The 14,989-nt window shown below is 36.7% G+C and overlaps 1 protein-coding gene and 1 long non-coding RNA gene across 5 annotated transcripts; both read left to right on the top strand.

Moving 5' to 3' along the window:
* Positions 1–5,834: 5,834 nt before the first annotated feature.
* On the top strand, positions 5,835–7,148 carry LOC119984761. 2 transcript variants are annotated; one of them, XR_005464976.1, is made up of 4 exons: positions 5,835–6,015; positions 6,134–6,216; positions 6,741–6,834; positions 6,942–7,148. It is a non-coding gene; the product is annotated as an uncharacterized LOC119984761 (long non-coding RNA). The 2 variants fall into 2 exon arrangements; XR_005464977.1 differs by lacking the exons at positions 5,835–6,015; positions 6,134–6,216 and adding an exon at positions 6,312–6,531.
* A 4,255-nt stretch (positions 7,149–11,403) lies between these two features.
* LOC119984196 (transcription factor GTE7-like) lies at positions 11,404–14,815 on the top strand. Of its 3 annotated transcripts, none has more exons than XM_038828028.1 (4): positions 11,404–12,993; positions 13,089–13,296; positions 13,392–13,513; positions 13,589–14,815. In XM_038828028.1, exons 1-3 carry the CDS (start codon positions 11,635–11,637, stop codon positions 13,442–13,444), a joined length of 1,620 nt encoding a protein of 539 aa, XP_038683956.1. In that variant the 5' UTR covers positions 11,404–11,634; the 3' UTR covers positions 13,445–13,513; positions 13,589–14,815. The 3 variants fall into 3 exon arrangements, with proteins under 3 accessions (XP_038683956.1, XP_038683955.1, XP_038683957.1); XM_038828027.1 differs by having other exon boundaries at positions 13,612–14,815; XM_038828029.1 differs by having other exon boundaries at positions 13,092–13,296; positions 13,612–14,815.
* The last annotated feature ends 174 nt before the right edge of the window (positions 14,816–14,989 follow it).

A 14,989-nucleotide genomic window follows, 5' to 3' on the forward strand; every position in this document is an offset into this window, starting at 1 on the left:
TAATATTTATAATTAATATTATAAAAATTAATTTAATATTTATAAAAAAAGATAATAGACATTAATAAACTTAATATTTTACTTCTAACATTGATCCACTATTAATTATATTAATATTTTTTATTAATTTGTGACATTTAAAATAAAAAGAATATTAACATTGTTATTGTAATGTTATTGTAATGTGAACCCGCCCACAGGATTAAACATATATATTTAATAAAGTTATTAATTTGTGGAATAAATACACCTTAAATCTTAAATTAAATTCAATATTTGTAAAGATTTAAGTGCAAAATTAATCAAATCATTCATTTAATAAGAAAATGATTAAAAATTTATTATTAAATTTAAGATAATACTTTTAGTCAACAATTTTTTCGCTAGCGTCAATTTTTAATTCACCAAACATCCCACAACATATTTCACAGTTTTAAGCTCAGTTTTTTTTCTACAATATTTTCGCTAATATTGAAAATCAAACTTTCCGCTCTAACAAACGGAGCTTATATATGGACGGATACACTACTATTATTCTGATTATTACTGTCGGCGGTGCACATTTATGTAGACAGTGTAGTTGGTTGGTTAAATTTCTTCTCACATCCACATTTGTGATTGCATGATTGACAAGTGTGGGTGGTTAGTAATCTGTTACACTCGTCAAATCATCAACGACAGATCCAATAATTAAGTCCAAAAAGAAAGGGCCGCTGGAACTTTACACAGACAGGTGTACATTTTCTCAGTGATCAAACACCCACACCATACATTAGCCTTCAATTCAGGCATCCCGAGCAGTGTGAGTGTGTGTCATTTTCTCATCTCTATTATTAATTTATTTTCCAGGAAAATCATCAGCATTTGAGCATTTCTTATTCCAGAAGAGGCGACTTGTCACACTATTTTGGTTAGATAATTTTCCATTTTTCCAGGTATCATTGTCGGCTATTAATGGGAAGAGTTGTTTGTGGGTTGAATTGACTGCTCACACCTTGGTTAACTAACATAATTGATAATTAATTCAATTTATTGGTTTTGGTAAATATTTTGAATAAGTCAACTCACTGTACAATTGGCGTTTGACCATGTAATCCGCTGACGTAAGTTCTATGTAAACGTGACGAATCATTTCTTTAGAGTTTTTTGCCAATATAACATTGTCTCTCATAATATGTCCCAATATAACATCCGAGTGAAAGTTTTTCCCAAAATAGCACTACACGCTACTATCGTTTTCTTTATAATTTTTAAACGATCACGTCATCGTCGGTGAAGTGAATAGTGTATAAAAATTAGTTACGTCAACGTAATTGGCGTGAGTATTGGATTTATAGAACTCACTTGTTGTCATGACCTTAAAAAAAAAAAAAAAAAAAAAACCCTAGTCACGCCGTTAGTAACGGCGTGACTAGTTAATATCTTATTATACCAACAACACTCAAACAACACCAGCCACACATAGAGACCCCTCTTCTCTCCCGTATCTCTTCCTCACCCGTACCACACACAAAAATCAGTCACGCCTCCGACCGGTGAGATAGCCACCACCAGTGACTTGTTGTAGCAACTCCGATCGATGAAATAGCCACCACACCCTGTCGACTGTCGATCCGTGAAGGTGGAGTGCGAACACACACATGTGAGATCAACAAGAGGTGAGAGAGAGTTTATTATAATTTTTTCTTTTATTCTATACGATAGATGGTATTTGTATTGTTGTGGCTGATTGTTTGTAGTGTAAGATTTTTTGAGATTTTAATGCTTTGTTATTGTGTATATGTTTATGGGTATGAATGTGAATTTTTTGTTATAAGGGATATCTCATATTAACATATATAGAATTGATAATAAGGTTTTAAAATGCTGGACAAAACACACAAGTGTAGCGTGTGTGTGCCTCTGTGGACAACGAGGACATAACAAAAGATTTCACAAAAATACGGGACAAAGTAAAGTATTTTTTGTATATCTCTTTCTCTTTGATTCTTTTTGATCATGTCTTACTTTTTTTTTTTGAAAAAGGTCGAGAGACCATATATATTCAATAGCCAACAAATTAGCAAAAAGTACAGGATGCTTAGTACTAAGCACTCGTGCCACCCTAAGATGGATACATTTCATAAGCTGTTGAACCACAATCTTAGAAACAATAAATTTGCCCCAATGATACATGCAAAACAGCTGGTCTAAAAATTTGTGAATCCAACTTTTTTTTTTTTTGGAAATAGAGGAGAGGGATTCGAACCTTAATCGTTAGGGTGATATACATCTTCCTTATTATAGGGACAATTACGAATTTTGATCACTACACTTCCCACTCCAATTAATCACTAGAGTGTAATCCAACCCTCAGAATATATTGACGGACACACTACTATTATTCTGATTCTTACTGTCGGTGGTGCATATATATGTAGACAGTGTAGTTGGTTAGTTAAATTTCTTCTCACATCCACATTTGTGATTGCATGATTGACAAGTGTGGTGGTTAGTAATCTGTTACACTCGTCAAATCATCAACGACAGATCCAATGATTAAGTCCCAAGAAAAAAGGGCCGCTGGAATTTTACACAGACAGGTGTACATTTTTCTCAGTGATCAAGCACCCACACCATACATTAGCCTTGAATTCAAGCATCACCAGTAGTGTGTGAGTGTGTGTCATTTTCTCATCTCTATTATTAATTTTATTTTCCAGGAAAACCATCAGCATTTGAGCATTTCTTTTTCCAGAAGAGGCGACTTGTCACACTGTTTTGGTTAGATAATTTTCCAGGTATCATTGTCGGCTATTTATGGGAAGAGTTGATTGTGGGTTGAATTGACTGCTCTGCTCACACATTGGTTAACTAACATAATTGATAAATTCCATTTGTATAAATAGTATTCGGTGGTGATTTATGGGCCAAGTTTTGGTAGCCCAAAAGAACTCAATTACATGTGGCATAATGACTCAGTTGTTGACTGTGTAAAATTGAAAAAAAAAACTGGAAAAAAGTGCGATACGGTTTAGTTTCCTATGTTTTGCGTATTGGTTACGTTTTCACGGGAACAGTTTCACTTCGCAACATCATCACAAAAATCGAACCAGAGGATTTCATCCAAAAAATCACGATTCTGATACATATTATTCGTAGGTTCCATTGAAATAGTTCTCTGGATTTCGTAGGTTCCATTGAAATAGCTCAATGGATTTTCATAGGTTCCATTGAAATAGTTCTCTGGATTTCATAGGTTCAAATTGTTGAATCAATGGAATTGATAGGTTACATTGTTTAGAAACAATGGAATTTACAATTCTATTGAATTTTTCAATGGAATTGATAGGTTTCATTGAATTTTTCAATGGAGTTGACAGATTCCATTGGAAAAATCAATGGAACGTACAATTCCATTGATTTTAGGTTCCATTGATTTTTTCAATGGAAGTGATAGGTTCCATTGTTTAATATCAATGGAATTTAACATTTCATTCCATCTATTGACCAGTTTTGTTATAGTATTGGAAACTTCTATAATTTAACTTTTTATAGGATACCATATCAAGATATTGAGAATGCCAAGTAGTCGGAAAAAAAAAGAACGAGCCATTAAACTGAAGGAAAAAATCTTGAAGAATGTTGAACAAAACTTGGGCCCTATATCGTTTTTGAATGGTATTTTATAATGCCTTCAACTGGTAGTAGTATTTCATATTTCTTTTTCCAGTTTTAGATCAAAAGTTTTGTCATCTCTTCGTATTAGCGAACTTTTAATTTCTTAGATTTCTTGTTTTTACGATCTCATTATCTACATATCAACAATATCAACACACAAATATTGCAAGAATAATATAAACGCTTTGTTCTCGACATGATTCATTCTAAGAAAAGAGAAAAAGAAAATGTTGTGTGCTTTTTTTTTTTAAAAAAGGAAGAACAAAAGCCCCTACAAATATTTGCTGGTAAGCCAAAGAAGAAAGCAAGCAAGAAGCATAGAGTTGATATCCAAATTATCTTCCGTAAAGTAACTTTTCAACCCTTGTTAAAAACATAGAAACTAATTCTATCCAAAGTCATTGTCTGGACATTTCCTGTGATCCCCTGTGCCTAATCTCAATGATTTTATAATACAGTAATATACAGAAAACCTCAAACACCTATTTACTTCATTACAGTAACATATAGAAAACCTCATACACCTATTTACTTAATTACTCATCCGGAATCCCCACATAAATCCCGAACTTCAGGGATGCAGAAACCATGACCATAAGGGGGAATCTCAGGATCTACCATTATTACAAAAGTATCACGGAGGACCGGACCAGTCGCTGCACCTACTAAAGACCTCTCAAAACAGAAACCATGATATCTCCAATAAACAGACGATATAGGACATAAATTAAAATTTTATGATGTAACATTTTCCTCATTTTTTTTTAATTATAAGCAACAGCCAAGAGTACAAAGAACACCATTAACCTAGTTGAGAAAGAGGAGGAAGAAAGAATGTTAATGCAATATCCAACCATCAAAAATTCAACGAACAATGTTAATGCAAGTTCCTACCATCAAAAATTTTGAGTTTCCAAAGGGCAATCCAAAAAATCCTAAAAGAAATCAGAACAAATATAAAGCATTGAACCTGTTCAAACATATATTGGTTAGTAGAGCAATGTAATTTGAGCACCATTAAGCAAGTCTGACACTAAAATTAAGCTCTTAAGAGTTTCCTGACCTCCACTAAAATTAAGCTCAGGTAAGTCCATGTTAACATGGTTTTTTGTAGGACTCAGTAATCGTCATTCTTGCACAGGAAAAAAATATGTAAATATATGATATTTTTTAGAGCATAAAATGAAGAAAAGAAAAAAATTAAATAGGTTGATAATGTGATCAGAAATGAAGCTGAGAGAGACATATCACTGAAGAAGGCCCTGATGATGTGAATGGATTGATGATTACCTTTTCATGAGGGAAAAAAAACGACATTTTATATGCGACAACACAAAACCCAACTGTACAGGAAAAAGCCAATAAGAGTGCAAGGAAATGAAACAGTGTGTCGAAATGGAATAACTTGCAGACACGAGAACATAAATCCCAGAATCATCACCACTTTTTTTTTAAAACGAGCACAATACAAGTTTGTCTTATAAACATATGATATGGGCCTAAATTCGAATGATTAGGTTCGTGTGCATAAAACTTTTTTTACCTGACAACAGAATAAGTTGGATCAAAGTCCAACGCATGGTCACAAAGATATTTCTCAATAATGGGAGAACTCAGAAACTCACAAATTTATACGAGTAAATCTCAGAGAAATTCACCAACTAGACTATCACTCAAGTTGTTGAGAATCATCATCACCACCTAATGTATGTATGTCAGAATGAGAGCATGTGAGCATAAAACCAAGCCAACTCAAAAGGGCTTGATAATGTGAATAAAATATAGTTGTAGACACAAGTCACATAAGCCTCCAAATCTGAAACAGCTGTTTTGACTTGGCATCTAGACAAGAGTACTGCTACTGCTTTCTAGTTCCCACCGATTTGTTCTAGGAGAATAAAACCAACTAATTGATTTTAGAATCGTGTATATATATATATCTATTACTATCTCTAAAATTGTAAGCCTAGGCGTGATTTTGTGGCGAGTAGGCGTTTCAATTCTGTACTCTCGCGTGTGGATGTATGTATCTTCATATGGATCATTGGATTACTATCACTCTCATTTCATCCTGACCGTTGGATTATTGATCTCCCTTGGTTCGTACAGCTGTGCCAGCGAATGAATAAGACAAAAATCTATCCTCCATCTTAGATTCATGCATCTGCCTTTTTGCAAAGCTTCTCGTGAAGCTTCTTTGGACAAAGATCTATCCTCATCTTAGATTCATGTATCTGGGTCGTTTCGTAGATTTCAGGTGCAATCTCCTCTCCTTCCCCATCTCTGTCTTTTTTGGCTATCGCTTCTCGGCCAATCTTCCAACAAAAAACCCGAGACATAACTCTGAGCTTTCAGGTGATGATTTTACAATTCGTTTCGTTATATTTCCATTTCTCTTTGAGGTCATGATTTGGTTTTCTTATCAATTTGGCTTTTGTTTTCAGTCGTTTTCCATTTTTGTCTCTCATCGCAGGGATCTACCCTCTTTGCCACCTCCCATAGCAAGCGATTAGGGTTCGTTCATCGTCATGGTGCTTCTCAGGCTTCTATTCGGAGGTGTGGTTTTTTCGCTAGTATATATATATATATATATATATATATATCTTGTCACAGACAAAAGGGATAAAGATAGATTCTGTTCCCAAACCTTTATACTTAAATGTGAAAACTTGTTTCTGGAGTTCTCTTTATTTCTCCTCACACAATATATGCTTCTGCTACTTACTTTCCAAGTTTTCCCTGTATATATGTATGAGCTTCACATTCCAAAACCCACAAATCAAATCTTCAGACCAATCATATCTGCCTCTCGGGTAATTTGTTCTGGTTTGTTTTAGGAAAACATGTATGAACCCAAATATGGTTATCCAGGTACTTCTCTTCTTATTCTTCATCTTCTGATATGAACATGTAGAGTGATACTATTAGTTTCTTACAGGGTTTGTCTGTTCATAAGAGGACCTGTCATTTGTATCAATCAGACTTGTGAATATTATTAGTGGGATTAAGCCTAAGTAAAAGTTGAGATAGGATTTAGATATGCTTTTCTTACTGCAGGCCTTTAATTTTGACATATGCAGGCACTTATCAAGGGCCTCCTCCAGTGATGGCACCTCCCCAGTATTATGCAGCCCCAGCTCCCCCACCGCCGGAGACGAGTTTTCTCGAAGGATGGTAAGTGCTGTCTATAAATTCCAATATATATATATAGAGCATTGTAATTTGTTCATTGCCTAAGCTGTGCTATACAAAATCTAGCTAATTGCTTGTGCAATTTTCAGCCTAGCAGCTTTATGCTGTTGTTGTCTCTTTGACTGGTGCTGCGATCCGACTCTCCTATTCGTCGTATGAACTGATGTTTTACTGAATCCGTAAATGTTTTTATGTATAAATGTTAGCTTGTGATACAGAGATGTATACTAGACTTAATGTAATCAAGGTTTAGAGGCGAATGGAATGAAATTTCCGGTCGGAGAGATTGTTATGCAGTTGAGGTTTGGAATGTCTTTGTTGTGATAAAGAAGTTGAGTGATGTTCAAGACAACTAATATGCTCCACAAAAAGTAATTGGTACTGCTTTGCTATAAACAAAGCTAATATCAGATATAAATTGTGCAAATGTGATACTATTAGGAATCCCACGTCGGTTAGATGTGGGAGTTCCATTCACTTAATAAGAGGTGCCCAACCTCATAACAATTGAGGGCCCTTTTAGGGACAAAACTCATATGAGCATTTGGCCCAATGTGGAACAATACCTTAAGTGTTTGTTGGGTCAACCTTTCTTATCTACTCCTGTACGGATACATCGACACGGCAATTCTCAAAATTCTAAGGATACGACACGTTAAGGACACGGCAAATAAATCTATTTTTAAATTTAATTCGTATAAATATCCAACTATAAATCATTAAATCAAAATACTATAACATTATAATAATCATAAGATCCAAAAATAATTATTAATTTCATGCATATAAATCTTCAATTGGATTCTCTTCGATATTCTCCATCATTCGATCATCAAAAATTGACCATTTAAAAGGGTTAGGAGTGGTCATTGTCCATTTTTAACAGGGTTCGGAATGATCAATTTTAAAGTTGATCATTTAAAATTGAATATTTTTATTTTGAAGTGTCGGACACGCCTGCACTGCGTGTCCGAAAATAATTTTTAAATATTAAATAAGAAAGGAATTGCATGACACGGTGACACGTGTCGGGCAAGTGTCATGCAAAAGCAAGTGTCGGACACTTGCATTGGCTATCAATGCAACTGTCCGTGCTTCCCAGACCTTTAATGGTAGTGAAGAGCGCTCTGTGAGGTTGTACTATGCAGATGAATGTCTGTGTGTGTATTGTCATTTTCTACATATAACACTATAGACATGGAGATTCCAGGATGGTAGGGATGATAGAAATTTGAACAATTACAGTGAAATCCCAAATGAGTTTGCCAAATGGAGTCTTAACTAACATCAGAGGCTAGAAATAGGTCATTTGTTCAAGCGAAGAAGTATTCACATACTGTCACATTTATGGCTCCATTTGAAAATAGCTGCAGAACTAAGTTTCTACTTTGGATAAAGATTCTTATACAATTCTATCAAATTGACATTGACAATGCACTGTGACATATACAGTTTTTTTAGCAACTCAAGAAAGACATTAAGTTGCTTCTCGTATTTGGTTTTTTACTACTTGCAAGAAACAACATTGAAGAGCTTGAAAGGGATTGTAGAGAGTGAATTGAACTACAATAAAGAGGCCCAAAGGCGGCCCTGGGGTGGGGCAACACGGGTGGTCGCCCTGGGCCCCCAAATCCCCAGAGCCTCAAAATTTTGAAAAAAATATTGATTTTATATTAATATAAACACAAAAAATCAATTAAAAACTAACAATTCTCCACATATTTCAACTAAAAAACTAATAAAAGAAAATTTTTTAATTTTAAAATAAATAAAAAATTAAAAAATAAAACACGGGCCCCTTTTCTAGAACTAGCCCGGGGCCCCTGTAAACTCAAGTACGCCACTGAAAGAGGGTTTCGTTCAAGTGATCCACACCAGGATACATCCCTCCATGGAAAACAGTTAAACCAAGAATACCACAGTTCATTTAGTCTGACCACTCAAACTGTCATACACCAATGGGATTAAAAACCCAACAGTTAACTCCTCCAGATGACCAAATGAGACAATCTATGGCACCATCAGAGGCTCTTGTTCATTCTTTATGATTGAAGAAACAGTAAAAAATAGGCCCACACAACGACACTATATAGTTGTTCTAGCTGATTTGGCTAAAATGCATAATTTTTATTCAGAAAGCCAGTGTAGCATGCTGTTATCGTTTAACTTGAGACATTTTGGCTTACCAATGATATGGGAAAATTCCGAGGACTACGACAAGGCAAGGATGGCGGCTACTTTGTCCAGAAGGAATAAATATCTTATGGCATCATGTAAGCAAACGAAACACCATAATCATTTGGTCAATATTATATATGTTTTATATCTCTCAGTATTCTTTTGATATGTTATTGGTTTTGGTCATTTTAAAACTTCAAACACATAACATTTCAATAAGAACAAATAACATTTTAACAAAACAAATAATATTTAGCAAGATAGATGACATTATGACACAGATATCAAATTAATCGAAACAGATATCATATCACCTGCAGTCTGCAGATCTCACATCAAAACCAAAAAACCACGAAAAATCATCACAGAAACTGCCAAAAATAATGATGTGATGACATATCGAATGAAAACAACAAGATCTACAAATCTCATGGTGAGTATGAGTAGATCTAGTTCGAGCACAACAAAAATCCGGATGAAAAATCACTAAAAAATGTCATAGAACTCTCGAATAAGTCACGAGGGGCGGAGACGAAGCTTCCAGTAGAGGTCCAAGATGAATCATGTGCAGTGCCATATTTGATGATGAAGATTAGGGTATTTTAGACAATAAAATCATACATTTTGATATTGTGTCCTTCTTGAAATATTAGTTCAAACTATATGGATTTTATGAAATAAAACTTTTAAGAGTGTCATTATTGAAACAAAACTTTTCAATGAAGGATTTATCTTAATTTTTTCTAAAAATAATATATGCGACAAGAAACTTTAAAAATTGATCTTGTTCTATAAACACCCATTGTATGGATGTCAATCTTTAAGGGCTTAAATGTGTGATAGGTGTTGTAACTCACTCATTTGAACTCCCATTGAGATAATTTTTATGGCATTCGAAAGAAGACTAAAAAACACACAGAATTGTGCCTATTATATTTTTGGACATTCGAATATTTTCAAGGTCAAATCGAGATTGGAAGTTTTAGCATCAGAGTTGTGTTTTTGATATCAATGTGTTCAAACAGCCATAACTCACTTATTTGAGCTCTGATTGAGACAATTTTTATGGCGATCGAAAGAAGATTATAAGACCCATAGAATTGTGTCTAATAAACAATTAGAAATTCAAACATTTTAGAGCTCAAATCAAATCTCAAAGTTTGCACATCGGAGCGGTGTTTCTAATGTCAATTTGTTCGATGTCAATGTGTTCGGATAAATGTAACTCACTCGTTTAAACTCCATTAGTTAAACACATGTTAAAGTTTAATTATATTATACTTAAATGTGATTTATCACTCAAAATGTCATTAATCTTGAGGTAATAGAATATTTTTAATCACTCAAATGTTTGAGAATGATTGGCTATCTAAATACCCAAACAACTTGACAGTTTTTATAAGGAATCCCAACCTATTAAAATCAACAAATATTGTCCGCTTTAGATTTATCGATTACTATAGACACATCTAGCTCGTATGTCTTTAGATCATCTCACTTAACGAGTCCAAAAAAGGCTTTTGTTAATTAAGAAAAATTTAGGCTTTTCTTATAAGTCACATCATTTGGTGTTCTCCAAACAATGTGGGACTTAAAAATCTAATAGTTTTTGCAACTCAATCATTCTAACTATACAAAAATTTAGGAATTTTTGTATAGTTAGAATGATTGAGTTGCAAAAACTATTAGATTTTTAAGTCCCACATTGTTTGGAGAACACCAAATGATAATTTTTGGCATGTTTGATTGATGTATTTATTTCCTTGAGAAATCACATAAATCAAGAAATCCCCAAGCGAAGGAAAGGAAAGAACCATAGTAAAGAAAAGGGATGTAAATAATATCAGATGATATTCATGATCTAATCAAGGTTAATTATGGGGGGTTATATATGTAATTTCGCAGCCCGAAAGCTGGATTCAAGACTCCAATCATTTCTACAGATTGACGATATTGCCCCTTAACAATTGACACGTACACCTCACACGTTTTGGCCAATTCGCTCTCCGTGTGCGGTTAGCTTCCCGCTGACGTCGGATTACCTAGTTTGGCTTTCGCCACGTCATCTCGCCACCAGCATACCGAAAGTTTCAAATTACCCTTAAATTCGAGCCAAATTCACACCAAACCCAAATCTCCGAACCACCCAACCAAACCTAAAGATCAGAATCCCGTGTAACGATTCCGAAGCAGCCACGTGCCAAAACATTTAGATCTAAACCGTCAATGCCAGATCATCTCGTCACTTTCTTGGGCAGCACCAAAGCGGTTTCCATTGTTCGATTCAGTGAGATAACTCAACGAACGGTTCCCATCTTACCCGTACTTTTCACGGGCAGATCTCATAGCCTTTAAGAAGCCACCCTAGCCTTCGTCTCTTCCTCGCTCAGAATAGGGTAGTCTCTCAAACCCTAACATTTCAATTACGCTTCGATTTTGCGATTACGATTCAACGCCTCTTTATTTTGGCGGCGCGTGGAGATGTTTTAGTGGCGCGTGGTGGGAACTTCTTGTCTGATTCATGGTTTCCGGTTCACCTGCATTGGAGAATCGTTGCCGGAACTCTGCCGGGACCTGGTCCGGCTGTCCCGAGCGCCTTCTCTCATGGCTTCTGCTGTCTTAGCCAATCGGAACGAAGCTGATTGGACGCACACGAGAGGTGGCGCTAAATTCATGGGAAAAATCCCTTTCCCTAACCCTAACCGTAAATCCTCTAAGAAAAGACAATTCCACGCTGCACCTGTGGTTGACATTGATGAATCACCTGCGGTTACTCAATCCGTTGCATCTGATGACGCTTCTTCCATCAATCGGAGGCCGAGCGATTTCAATTCTGGTGGGTGCGTCACTTTCAACGTAGCCTCGTATTCGAAGAAAGAACTCACCGAGCTCAAAAGCCGCCTGCTCTTGGAGCTGGAGCAGATTCGGCAGCTGAAAAACCGCATCGAAGCCAACGATTTCCACATCAGATCCAGCTCAAACGTTTTACCCCCCAAAAAATCTGCAAGCAAAAATTTTTCCGGCAAAAAGCGTCCCTTGCCGTCTACCTTGGGAAATGATTTTAAAAAATCGACTTCAAATGTCGAGATTGCTCCGTTGATGAAGGGTTGTGGCCAAATCTTGTCAAAGTTGATGAAGACCAAGCACGGCTACATATTTAACAAGCCGGTGGATGTGGTGGGTCTGGGTCTTCATGATTACCATGACATTATCAAGAACCCGATGGATCTAGGAACCGTGAAGTTAAAGCTGGGTAAGAACTTGTACGAATCCCCTTTAGATTTTGCCGCCGACGTGAGATTGACCTTCAACAATGCGATGACATACAACCCTAGGAGCCACGATGTGTATGTCATTGCCGATCAGCTCCTTGGGAGATTTGAGGAGTTGTTTCGTCCATTGAATATGAAATTGGGAGACGAGAAGCGGCAAGAGCGTGATTACGAAGAAGATTTTCAGTCATCTTCTTGGAATCGAAGTGAGCCAGAGAGAGTAGTTAGAAAAGATCGAGACGACTATGTTGCTCAAAAACCTTCTTCTGAGCTACAAACGAGGAACCCACCGAGCGACTCAGACCCAAATCCGAATGCACAATCGACTATGCAGATGCCTGTGAGGACTCCATCCCCGATGCGGGCTCCACCTGTGAAGCCGGTGAAGCAGCCGAAGCCAAAGGCAAAGGACCCAAACAAGAGGGAAATGAGCATGGAGGAAAAACACAGGCTGGGGCTTGGGTTGCAGAGTTTGCCGCCAGAGAAGATGGAACAGGTTGTGCAGATTATAACAAAGAGGAATGGGCATTTGAGGCAGGACGGTGATGAGATTGAGCTCGACATAGAGGCTGTGGACACGGAGACTCTTTGGGAGCTTGATCGGTTTGTGACCAACTATAAGAAGATGGTTAGCAAGATCAAACGGCAAGCTCTCATGGGTATCAATGTACCTGCCAATGAAGTCAACAAGGTAAATTCCATGCTTAGTACCACATTGCCTTTGCTCTGCATTTGATTAATTTTTCCCTCGAGTGATGATGATTGCTGATGCATAATCTTTCATAGAAGGTACCTGCAAATGAGAGGATTGAAGTTGCATCGGAGGCTAAGAAGCCAAAGAAAGGGGATGCGGCAGGGGATGAAGATGTCGACATTGGTGATGAGATGCCAATGAGCAGCTTCCCACCAGTTGAGATTGAGAAAGACAATGGCCATGCCATCAGTGATTCAAGCAGCTCCAGCAGTTCAAGCAGTGATTCATCCTCATCAAGTGGTATAACCCAAATCTATGTATAGGGATCTGGTGGGTTGATGGCACTGAAATTATGTAGGAGAAAAGTTTTTTGATTGCTTGAGGTTGCATTGCAGATTCAGATTCAGGGAGCTCATCAGGGAGCGATTCTGATGATGCACAATCTTGACATTTAAGATTGTGAAGAATGATGAACGTGGTAGAAGGGACGCTTTGAAGTTTGGGTGATATGGATGAGGTACATAAACTGTGATACTTGGTTTTCTTCTCTGGTATTTTTTGGATTACCTATTTCTGTATCTGGGCTTAATAGGAATGATACCCACTTTTGTACAGGGAAGTGTTTGTGTATCCTCGTTGTGAACTGGCTTTGGAGGAGTTGATTGATGGCTTTGTGGATGGAAGTGTTTTGTTGGTATTTTGCATTTGAGGTAGAGGAAGGCTTGGGAAACAATGGGAAGAGAAGTCCCAGTAGGTTTTAGACTTTGAGAGAAGTAGGGAAAAGTAGTGAACAGAGTTGATTAAGTAGGTAGAGGGAAAATTAGAAGGCTGGAAATACTTTTTTTGTACACATTACAACACTAATACATGAATTTCAACTCTGGGTTGTCTACATTCTTTTGCAATTCAATCCCCCCCCTGTTTTGTTGGCATGTTCCATCTGTGGGAGAGTAACTGTGCACTTTTTTGCTGGAATGTGCGACTTGTGAGATTGGAGGTTGGCAGCTAGCTATGATAATATGGCGTAAGGTTTAAAACAGGGAAGGAAAAAAAGATCTTACCAAGTGCTTGTCATGATGAGCTAGAAATGCCCAGCTCAACCCTTGAATGTCCCACCAGCATCCCTCATCCTCAGCAGTCGGTATAAATTTAAAGACAGTCGAAAATTTCGGAACTCCGGCATGAATTTTTAAGGACGGACTGTTTGTCACGAAACAAAGAAACCAACCAAACAACAATGATTTCTCCATCAGAAAAAGAGAGTTAGTCAGTGATTATCTATACAAGAAAGTTCACGGCAATCCTCTTCCATACACTGTTATTCGGTGAAGAGCCATGGGAAGGAATGTGATTTGTACGGTGAAGAGCCATGGGATGTTTGGGACAAGTATAGAGGACCTCCGCAATATTAAAGATAATAGATAGGGGTTTCTATACTTAATTTCCAAGTTAAAGAAACAATCTTTGAATGGCGAGAGATTTTTGAGAAGTGTTGGCTCTATTGATGTTTGGTGTTTGGCAAGGTGAGGATGCACCCAAAAAAAGTGAGGTGAGAGTTGGGAAGAGATATCGGTACGAGAATCCTGGTTCAGACCAACATGGGCGATGGATTATGATGGAATTCAGTCTTGGTTATTACAATGGTAAAGTTAAGTGAAGTGATCGATCTCTATTGATTTTCTTGTTTGTAAATGTTAGCTTTGTTAAGGTTTGTTGTTCTGTGTATTTCCCCAATTTTGGGTTATCTAAAGCAGTCAACGAGTCAAGTAATTCGCTATAGAATATTTGTCCGCAAAAGGATATCAAATTTAGAAATTTATAACACGTGAGACCTAAAGTAGTGAATCTCATCTTTTTTTTTTAAACGAACAGAAATTAAGAAGTCCATGGTAACAATTAACTAAAAACAGCTACACAAACCATCCGGAAAAACATCAATCGATCAAAAATACAAATGTATACGACTCTCTACTAATATGCCTTTTCAAAAATG

This window comes from Tripterygium wilfordii, chromosome 18 (genome assembly GCF_013401445.1).
Source record: "Tripterygium wilfordii isolate XIE 37 chromosome 18, ASM1340144v1, whole genome shotgun sequence".
NCBI lineage: Eukaryota > Viridiplantae > Streptophyta > Magnoliopsida > Celastrales > Celastraceae > Tripterygium > Tripterygium wilfordii.

Excerpts from the sequence above, each read along its gene's own strand:
- LOC119984196 (XM_038828028.1), top strand. The coding sequence starts at position 11,635 with ATGGCTTCTGCTGTCTTAGCCAATCGGAACGAAGCTGATTGGACGCAC. Across the intron at positions 12,994-13,088 it reads CTGCCAATGAAGTCAACAAG|AAGGTACCTGCAAATGAGAG; the intron begins GTAAATTCCATG and ends AATCTTTCATAG. Across the intron at positions 13,297-13,391 it reads TGATTCATCCTCATCAAGTG|ATTCAGATTCAGGGAGCTCA; the intron begins GTATAACCCAAA and ends GTTGCATTGCAG.